This window comes from Lichenostomus cassidix, chromosome 5, assembly GCF_008360975.1.
Source record: "Lichenostomus cassidix isolate B80296 chromosome 5, HeHo_3.0, whole genome shotgun sequence".
NCBI lineage: Eukaryota > Metazoa > Chordata > Aves > Passeriformes > Meliphagidae > Lichenostomus > Lichenostomus cassidix.
This window is the reverse complement of record NC_139486.1, coordinates 50954487-50965706: the sequence shown is the minus strand read 5'-3', so window position 1 is coordinate 50965706 and position 11220 is coordinate 50954487. Positions and strand designations below refer to the sequence as shown.

General features: G+C 35.2%; 1 protein-coding gene across 3 annotated transcripts in view; it reads right to left on the bottom strand.

The window, feature by feature from the left end:
• Positions 1-11220, bottom strand: part of QSER1 (glutamine and serine rich 1) — a 41672-nt gene that overhangs the window by 4366 nt on the left and 26086 nt on the right. For all 3 annotated transcript variants that reach the window (XM_085063032.1, XM_085063033.1, XM_085063034.1), the window contains 8 exons: positions 9322-9617; positions 8170-8286; positions 7437-7570; positions 5924-6135; positions 4216-4353; positions 2744-2841; positions 1446-1598; positions 346-441 (listed from right to left, as the gene is read on the bottom strand). In XM_085063032.1, coding sequence (XP_084919158.1) covers positions 346-441; positions 1446-1598; positions 2744-2841; positions 4216-4353; positions 5924-6135; positions 7437-7570; positions 8170-8286; positions 9322-9617 — 1244 coding nt within the window. The remainder of the gene's footprint in view (positions 1-345; positions 442-1445; positions 1599-2743; positions 2842-4215; positions 4354-5923; positions 6136-7436; positions 7571-8169; positions 8287-9321; positions 9618-11220) is intronic.

The window sequence follows — 11220 nt, the reverse complement described above, 5'->3', positions numbered from 1 at the left end:
AAAAAATAAAGGCTTGGCATCCTAAGACCAAAAAATAAGCTTTTAGATCCAAGGAATTTAATACACTGATAACGTTTGTTTTGTTTATTCTGGATAACAGTGAAGAATACTTCAGGGAAACCCACAAACCTTGCAAGCCTCACATCTGAATGTTCTGAGCAGCAGTTCCCAATAGGGGCAATCCATGTGGTCAGTGTGGCCTTTTGTTTGCCATAAAGAATTAATTAAAATAGAAGGCCTCAATTCATACTCATTTACCAAGAAGGAGAGAACAGTCTCTCAAGTTGGACTCAATTCCCTCAATAAATTCCCTCAACGAATGCAACAAATGAGAACAATACCTACCTCTTCTTTACATGTTAGATATATGTGGTATTTGTAATGATGGAGTGAGTGATACAAAGAATACAACTGTATTTTTTCTGGATCTACTGTAAACTCCTGCAAAAAGAAAATTCATGTTGTTTACCAAGAGATAATACAGACACTTTCTTCTACAAACATTTTTTTTCAACAATTCAGAAATGGAGTACTTCATTCAAATCATTATTGTGACAATTTGGCAAACTCTAATTCACATAATATCATAATTATCTCCTATCTCCATTTTCCATGTTGTTTTATCAAAACCAGGTGTGAGAATGACTGAATGCACTGCAAGACCAAAATGGGTAAGACACCCCCTTCTCAAGAAGTATTCCAAGACCTACCAAAGCTTAACCATTTTTCTACCAGACTGATGGCTATCACTGCAAAAGGCACAGACTTTGTGCTTGGGAAACTGATCTGTACTTATCTAAAATTCATTATTTTGGCAAGAAACATGAGTGTGAGCTATTTGTACGGGTAATTTGTCAAGCCACTGTTTAAGCTAATACCTGCCAAATCTAGTTAGAGTGCTCCCAAGGAATACTATGGAAATAAATAATGTGTGCTTCTCAAGTTGTTACCATGTTGCTTTTTAATTCATTTTTTTTTTTAATTTAAGATACACAGCTTTATTCTGCCATTGAAAATGAGGAACGGAACAAGATAGAACTAAATTTTTAAGAAGTACTATCTGATCTCAGATTTTACAGTATTAACACTATTTGTAAAAATTTTTGACCTAGAAGCCATTGTATCATTTACTATGCAGCAAGTGTAAGAAACTGTTATGACTATGATCTACAGCCGCAATGGTGAAGGCAAAATGTTGCTGCTCCAGCAACAGCCCAGGAGGCTGACAAACTATGTTTCACATATGAGTTATCATAATGATCTAATGTGCTCCATTAAATGTTGGTTTTTACCATTCCCTTGTTACAGAAAAAGCACCTCACTCAAAGATTTTATATTTTGAGAAACCAAACAAACCACTTAATACATGAAGCAGCGTTTTATATAAACGTGGTTATCACAGCACAAGTCAGATGGTGGCAGCAACAAACCCTGTGAACACTCACCTGTGCTGATTTAGTGGTTGATTTAGAAGCCCTCAGTGTTTTTTTGTTGTAAGCTTTACCATTCATTTTGATCTTAGACACAGACGTCCCTCCACACTTTGTCTTGGAATCCCGAGTGATCACTGTCAGCTCAGGAAAGTTTTCCAACGCGTTCTTTAACAGAGCATACAAAGACAAAGGATCATGAAAAGATCAAGAATAGCCACACTGATGATAAATTGGCTGTTTTTCTTTGAAAAGTTTAAACTGCAGCCTTATTAGGAAAAAAATCCATCCATGCCTATCAATGCAGAATAGTAAAAACATTCAAACTGAACGATACCTGTGAATGACAAATGGTATTTTTCACTTACTGCTTCCTTCAGTGCCTCATTCAGCTCTAATATCTGAACTAGTTATTTGATTAAAGGTGGAACAGAAACCTCCTGTATCTTAAAGAGTATCAAACACATGTTCCTAACCAACACAAGCACTTATGATGACAAGTAGGCATTTCATTTTTATCCAAGATATTGACCCAAGGATGGCACAGGTTGGCACTGTCACACCAGAAGAAAAACATAAAATCTATCTTGCAGATGACATCACAAGCAGAATCCTTCCTTACATCCATTAACTCCATTAAAATCTTGCAAATCATATGATGGAACACAGTCTTAAGTTAACTTTAGAGATATGATACATAATCTGCTTCTAAGTGAACACCCAGCAAAGCTATTGCATTCACCATGAACTCCACATCCAGACCTGTTTTTATATTACCACATCAAAGCTGCTGCAATATGGGCTTGTTATCCACACTTTTCTCAACCTTCCATGCTGAAGATACAGGAAAGAGCACACAAATAAGTTGTTCTTGTGTCCCTCTGTCCTGGTTTTAAACTCCTCTGATCATATTCTCTACTTCAAAGAGGTTCAGACATCTGCTCCACAGCATAGCTATTTCATGCAAAAGTTTATTTTTAGGCAATGCAATCACTTAACCAAAAGCCCTAGAAGGACAGGAAACAGATTTTCTTTTGACAAACTTGAAAAGCTTAAAGGAAAAAATGCTTGAGAACGAACCAGAAGCCATGGGGAGTAAAACTAGAACTTTACCTTTGCAGTATAAACTCCTCCATTACAAAATGTTCTCCAAATGCCACACACAAGCACTAAATTCATAGCATCTCTTTCAAATCCATATTCACTTCTGTTACAAATGTGCCTTCTGGGTTTTAAGCTCTGCCTGCATGGTACACACTCAATGATTTGCTTATAACACTACTTTTAAAAGCCTAGAATTTGAAAGAGAATACCTTGAAAGCATGATCCAAGCGCAATTTGGAAAGTAGCCTTTTCCTATTGTCATTCAGCATACCATCAATTTTTCTCATGTGAGGCAAAAGTAGCTCATCTGAAAAACACATTAAAAACCCACAGCAGGTGATTATTAAGAGATGCACAACAATGAGATTCATATTTAATCTAGACTTTGACCCATTAATATATGACGTGGAAAATAAAAAATAAAGCAATTGGCACATAATCTAATTTCAAATGTGAGAGAAAATTTTTTGTTTGTTTGTTTGTTTTTAGTTTTTTGGGTGGTTTTTTTTTTTGTTTGGATCAGCCCACTAAGCTTGTCTAGATAGTATGCAGTTTAATTGCTGACTGCAGTCCTGCTCCTTCTCTGACTTTCCTTTGCTGCAAGGAAAAATTAAGACAGAGCAATACAGAGCATAAATTTCAGAGACAATTTTACACCATTTCCTAGATAATCCTCTCCTGTGCAACACAGCTGGCAGTTTTATGAAGACAAGTATGTGGTTTTGACATTTGTTATTCCATTTGACAAGAAATGGTCCAGCTGGCATTTATAACAAAAAAAAAAAAATTGAGGAAAGTGCTTACTGATAAAAGTTATCTTATAAACCATTGTAACTTACACAATATACAGCTGAACATAGGCATGTGGCCAGGAATGAAAATTTACAGCACAGTATGAAGCCTTTTATTTATAAAGTCAATTATTTTGATTTTAGTGGGACTACTGACATAATGCATGGGCCTGAAATCTTGAGGTAAGTGTGCACTGATGCACAATCAGAACAAACCAGGAGAGGCAGGAAAGGAGAGGCTAGAAAAGATTTTCTTTAAATACAGGCAATCACAACATAGTACAGTAACAGCTTGCAACTAAATAATACATGAAAGGATTTCTCTTTTGGAACCTTTATCTGTGTACGTGATTGTGTTACTAAATTTTGAGAAACAGCAGTTTTGACTTGTATCCTGGAGCCAACCAAGGTAAACAAATCCAAATATTTTGTATTCAAAGAAGATGTGTGCATTAATATAGTTTTCTTTGATCAGAATTTTAAGATTTCACAGTTTGAAAGCAGAATTTTTACTAGTAGCAGGAATCATAACTACATATAAGCCTATTTCTTCATAAGAAAGCAAAAACACTTCAAAGTCAGTAATTTTAAATAAATGTTTGCTAAGGTTGGAAGCATAGTAACTGTAGGAACAAAGAGCTCAGTTCTCACATTCACAGCAGAATTCTAATGTGGCAAAGCAGATAAAACAGTATTTCCAAATTACTTTGATTATTCAAAGAGATAGTGCAAACATATATACACAGACAAATAATATGTGTAGATTCTTCAGATGAGGTTATGTAACTTGAAGTTTGTTAGGTTTGTGGGGTTTTTTAAAAGAACATTTGCTTTACTGACTAGTAACCTTACAATCTAGTAAGAACATACAAATGTTAAACATACTGTACCATTGCTCTTTTCCAAGGCTTGCATTGTGTCTGGATCCAAGGCAATGCTAACAAGCAACTCCATGTAGCTCTTGAAAGTCTCTTTCATAGCTCTTGTATTCAAAAAGCGAGTAACAAGTGGAGCTGGAGGTACAACCTCTGAAAAGTAAACAGGATAGAATGATTTTCTTCCTTCAATATCCTACAAATATCTGTGGTTTTCAGAAGTGAAGGTTTCTCTCTTAAAACACAAGCGACCTCTACTGGTACCCCAAGAGATTAAAACTCAATGCAGTTAATTGCAACAAACGACTCACAGGTCAGTAACAGGGGAGGATACCAAATATGGTACAAATGGTTCAATTTTTTTTTTAACTACCACCGTTTAGATTGTATTTTAAGGAATTTAAATATTTTTCTATTTCTATTGTAGATGAAAGTTTAGAGAAAAAAGGATAATGAATAACTTCAGTCAAGTGAAGTGTCCCAAGCTTCATGTCAATGCAGGTACCTCCCAAAATTGCAAAATTTGAAGTCACCCAACAGAAAAAAAAAATTCAGAGTACTAATGTCACTTAAGGGTCTGCAGACCTTCGAAGTCAATCACTCCTAATTTTTCAACTCACAAAAACAGAGGTAAAAAACCCAATTTAACGGTGGAGCAATGCAGGCATATTCTAAGGAAGCTTTTATTTTTTCATAGACAGCAATTTTAAATATGCACATAGAGTAGTCATCAGGACTAGTAAGCATTCTGCAGCTTTTTATAGGCACCATGTCTGACACCAGGGTTTTGCAGTGATTTAGCTAGCAAGGCTGTTAAACTTCCTCAGGGATGACTGTAGTCATCAGCTTACTTGAGGCTTTAAATATGGAGAGTTGCACATATCAATGGTTACTTGGGCAAGTTTGCTTGAAAAATAATATTTTAAAGGTGCTGTCCTCACAGAGGCAGTGTTCCAGTACACCAATGATAGTTTACCTATATTTAAAAGCCACCAGGGTGCTCTAGAAATGCAGCAATATATAAAGCATGAGTAATACACAGCTTTGCTTCAAACATACAGGAAAAACCAAAAAGAACCCTGCAAAATGCACTGTTTTATCTGCTACCACAGGTAACCTCTATAAACACTGATAAATTCAGAAATCCCTTTCTCTTCTGGAGAACTCCTGCAAACATTGAATCTCAATGTTCTATGGATGTCTTAACAGCAAATCTGCTCAGCAGGCTACATTTGAACAGCTGGCATTCAGACAAGCAATAAAGCAGCCAAAAAGCCAACTGCTTTTTCTCTTTGGGTTTTGAAAAAACAACAGCAGTATCTGAATTCTGCCCACATCTGCATGCAGGCAAACATTGCAGGAATGTTATTTTAGACATGACATGCAGTTTGCAATGGAAATTAATGAAGAATCTCATTCTTGAGATGTGCTCAAAAATCAAATTGCCTTCTCCTCCCACAGTTGTACCCGTCACAGAGAGGAAGTAGTAAAACATTTATGTAGATAAACTACATTTGAAATAGCTTCAATTGCACACATTTGCTTATGCACCAACAGCAAATAGAAGTTTTAAGAAACTTATCTGCATGGCACTGTCAGATTCTATATTTTTGTTCTGAGACTGGTACAGAAAAAATGTGCAAGATCAAACAATGTAATTTTACAATACTCTTTTCAGTTAAGTTTAAATGGGTCTAGATACCAGCAATGGTATCTCACTCACCATCTTCTTCACTCTGGGCCTCAGGTGAAGAATCAGACTGGGAAGATGAAAATTCTTCTTTCCACTTTTTCCTTTTCTTTGGTGGTGGTTCAGCCTTTACTTTTGGCTGTTTAGCTTTGGGTTTCACAGAAGAGACTTTTGTTGCTGTTGGTTTTGGTGTTGGTGGATCGGGGGGTTTGATGTTGCTATTACTAGGTTTGCAATGAATAGTCCTGCAATATTATGAAGACAATTTTAATGAAAATAATTAGCACACAAGTTTTGGCAGTAATAGCTATAATCTTATTTAACCAGAATATATTCCCCACTGATTATATACACTTATTTCACTGTCACCTGTAACTGTGAATTAGATCACACACACTATATATACTACTATATTTTTGATAGAATACTTAACCAGACAACTCCTCTTTCTCTTCCCACCATTCAAAACAGGAAAACAAACAGGAATGCTAATATCACAAATACAAAGTTCTGTACTTTAGGACTAATAACACACTACAGTTTTGAGAGCATCCTGGGAAGTGCTAGGTTAGAGTTTTGTCAAAATGGGAAAGCAATGATATGTACAGCAGAAACATTGTCAGTATCTTCTGGAACACTGAGAATAATTCTAGACATCTGTCAGAGATGAAGATTTCACACCAAAATGGATGGAGAAAACATACAGTAGAATGATGAGAGGAATGGGAAATCTGCCCCATACAAGGAAGCTGAAACACCTTGCTTAATGCAGCTCAGTGAAACACAGACAGAGGTGGGATCTGGCTGATTTCTCCAGAAATACAACATGCAGTACAAGTGGAAAGAATGCCAAAAGCAGTGTTGAGAGAACAGCATATGCATGACAAGCTAATCACAATCATGTTTTGTTAAAGGAGGGGATTGTTCCAGAACACTGGAAGAATATGTTCTGGAACAGTCTTCCACAGCCCAGGAAAAAAGGAGCATCAAAATCCTAGCTAGTTTTTAAGTAGATCATGATTATTTAATCAAATTGATTATCTGATGGCACTGCTTTCTTTGAGTGCAAACTAGACTTAAAACTCTAGTCTTTTCCTGAATGAAGAGCACTGTAATGAACATCTGTTTTTAAACTAACTTCTCAAGACTGAGAAGAAAGCATGGTACTTCTAGTATACAGGGACAGAATAGTCATTAAAACAATCCAGAAAAACATTCCTAACTAGCAAAGTCCACAGGATACGAAATAACAACACACAAAAAAATAAAATCATTACACTAGCAGGCTTGTATGGCAAAGGACGACATAAAGAAATAGCATGTAGAACCCTAACACCTCCAAAATGAATGATTATTGAACAGATTAGAGCAGGGAAGACAAGGCAGTAATTTATATTTAATTTCTTAAACAAAGCAGACAGTTCTCAGTTTCCATATTAAAGCACAATTAACATACTTCTAAGTTATAACTCCTGTTAATTTAAATAGATGTGTTCTTAATATGAAAACAATATGGCAAAATGAAAAACAAATTGAAATAAAATACCTTGCTGACTGGACAGGCTTGATTCGTGGTTTTTTTGAGCATACTCTGACATATTCCTTTTTGTTTGCATTTTCAACAAACTTCACATACACTCGTTTGTATTTTGTCTTTGCGTCCCCGAAGTACCCAAGATACTAAAAGAAAAAAACAAACAAACCACAAGTGTTTCTGTTAAACAAAATTTGTCAGTTTAAGTAAAAATTTCAATACTAAAGAAAAATGTCGGTTAAAAAAGTGTTTACATAGAAAGATAAGCCATTCCACAGCATTTAGAACTCAAGAAAAATTCTCCATCAGATTTCCAGATAATAATTAAAACTGAAGAATGTAAGGCAAGAGATACTTTGGGCTTCTTTCTCTCCCTTTATTTTATTCCCCACATGTGTTATCCCAAAAGCATTATATGCCTGGCAAAAGGCTGCCTGATAAAATTGTATCCTCTCTGTATCACTCCTATTGCTGAAAGCAGTTGGTTCACAACTGTCTCCACTGACTTTATTCTGGTTAGGAAAACTTGTTCCTTTATGCAGCCAAAATGATACCAAAGAACCCAGGCTGGAAAGCAAAAAATCAGCCCATGGGTATATTTAGGGAGAGTTTGAGTTGGAGGGTTTTTTCCCCTCTAGGCTGATTGCTAAGAATGTATGCCAGAATCACATTCTATTTAGTTTCCTAGATTTCCATTAAGGAAACCAGCTCCCAAGAGGCCTCACGAGGAATTCTTAAGACTCACACTGTTAGTAGCAGCAAACTCTCTGTGTCCATCTCGCACTTCAGGAACAAACTTTTGCAATAAAGCCTTCTGTACTTTCCAGATAGCTGGAGGCTCTTTTCCTGTTTGCAAAGCAACCTGGAAGAATATAAAATTATTTGCTAAAAACAGCACTTATTTTTCTTCCACAAATGTGTTTCTGCATCACATTTTTTCAGGAAGTTACCCAGGGATAAAATTGAAATAAGTAATTTGAAATTCCAAACCCACAGTTGTTAGGTCCTGTTTGCATCAAGACAAGTTTGTAATTATCAGCTTTAATGAGAATTCTCTATAGATCCTACAAACAAACTTCTAACTCAAATAAACCCTTTTTGGAAAACTTAGTAAAATATTGATTACTTTTTCATGGCTCTTCCACTAAAAATTCAAAATATCTTCCAACATACCTTAATCCATTTTATAAGTGACAAGGGAATATTTCAAACTGATAACACTTGTCTTATGTGACAAAGCTACATTAATTAAAACTGCAGTTTAAGAGGACGAACACATAAAGAAGTAATCAAAAATATTTGAAATTTTCTAACAGTAAGAATATTGCTGGCTATGATAGCCACAAACGGAAAGATAAACATGCAGAAGAATTAAAATGGAGAAGAAACAAGACCAAACCAAAACAAAAAATCAAAGACAACAAGAAAATTCACATGAATGCATGTGAAGAGCTGTACTGGTTGCTTATAAAAACCATTTCTTGTTGGAATATCAGGCAGAACTTTTTACAAGAAAACAGAAGCCAATTCCATTCAAGATCTTTTGCAGTTACACTTGAAAGACTACTCCCATCTTAAAAAAAAAATAGTCAACTGCCTGTGAGAAATTTACGCTTTTTAATATTAAAATAGGTAATTCCAAGTTCTAACAGAGGTTACCAGCACACAGATTTACTTCATTATGTATGGAGCATAAAATGGGTCATGTACATTCAAAACATGTTTGTAATCTGCACTGGAAAGACACCTTCAAGGCATTTTGGCAGCAATCAGGGAATATTAGAATAGAAAGAGAAAACTAATCTGCAGCCTTTCCTCTTCTGGTAGTTTCTTGAGGCTAAATTCATATGCAAGGGTTTTTGTGATGTGTTTCCCCCCCAGCAAATATTCAGATTACCTTTAATGTCTCTATATCTTCAATCTTCACTACAAATTCATCACGTTCTCTGTACATTCCCTCTCCTTCACTGTCCATATTCTCCTCATCAGTACATCCTTCTATTGCAACAGTCTCCTGTATTTTTGCCAATTGTTCTGAAGTCACAGCATCCTGTTGAGCTACTTTTAAGGGGTCAGCTGGATTCATTTTCTCCTGCACGTTGCCTACAGGAGTAGCTGTCTGTGGAGATTCCTGCTTTATTACAGCAGTAGTGGTGGTGGCAGCAGCAGTAACAACTGTCACTTTTTCAGTTTCTGAAGAAAAAATCCAAATTTTAGTTAAACAAATTATCAAGGATTAGCAATGTAAAATGGGAACTAGATTTTTCTTCTTTTATGTAACAATTTATAATAAAAGCAACTATTCTAGGAAAAACACCTGTTCTAGGAGTTAAAATAGAAGCAGATCTTGACCACAACTAAATCTTAAAATCAAAATACTGTAGCTAATATACCTCTGTTTGTATTAAACTGCTGCATCTGTTAGCATCTGGAATTAACAAAGCTGAATGCTTTAGAAAACAATTTGAAAGTCACAGACATGATCACCAGGTAATTCTGTTGTACTTTGTGACGATAAGCAAATACAACAGTAAAGGTCACAACACTGAATCTTGTTATCTGCTCCTAAGTCTTTTGAAATTGGATTGCAGAAAGAGAAATACACATGAAATATGAAAACATTTTCTGTGTGACTTTTGGACGTTTACCATTTATATCTTGTGATAATGTAACTGGAAGTTCCAGATTAAAGCTTTGGCAATAGCCTAATGATTTTTAATATTAACAGAGGTGAGCAATGAGAACTGATGATACAAAGCAAAAAGGGAAAAGAACATTCTTTTCATCCTCTATTCCAAAGAGCCAAAGAAAAGTCCCACCTTTCAAAATTATTCTTTCCCACCTGAAAAAAATTAGAACCCTTTTTAGATATTACTTTACAGTCTTCTATGCATATTAGTTTTAACATTGACTTGTTGATCTAAAAGAAAGCAAGTTATATTAACCATAACACAATCGATAATATCACTTAGGAAACATAAGATAACCATTTTACAGTTTTTTTATGATCACTCCTAATTGTTGGCTTTTTCACTTGAAAAATTATAAAAAGGATAATGTAACATATTTTAACAAAAGTAACTCAAACAAAAGATTTAAATGTCAAATTAACAAGCCAATACAAAAGCTATATACCAAATAAATGAAGATTCATTAAGTCCATTCAGTCAAATTGTTAATTTGAAATGTGTTCTTCCAGATATATCACCTCACATTATTGCAAATATGTTCTATTTCTTCAGTGAGAGCACTGACAGCTTTAATTAGACACGCCACTATTAGTTCCTCAGGTATATTTACATATTCTTCAGACCAGCAGATAAAGGTACGTGTGCTACTTAATACCACCACCAAAAGACTGTGTTTTAATAATTGTCTGTCTATACCTTTTGCAAAACAGACAGAAGAGGGAATTACTAGAAAACCTGCAAAACACCAGCAAGAAAGAGAGAAAGATGTCATTACCAAGCCTCTTGCACAATGTACAAACAGTCTTGTGTGCCACAAAACAGGAAGGTGAATTCAAGAAATGGGTGGTATAAATATTACATCCTTATGGATAATAAAGAAGATACAATAACCTTGTAAAAGAAATTTTGGCTTTCTGGGAAGAAAAACAATCACTGCTTTCTTGTCTGAAATACATATTGAACTGAAAGACACAGAACTTCATCTTCTGTAACAGCCTTCTTGGAATGCATGCACTTAACATAATTACATAGAAATAGCCACAGAAAAAAACAGAATAGTAATTAAGTACTGTTTAGCATATCATGTATTCTGCAGTATTTTCCAA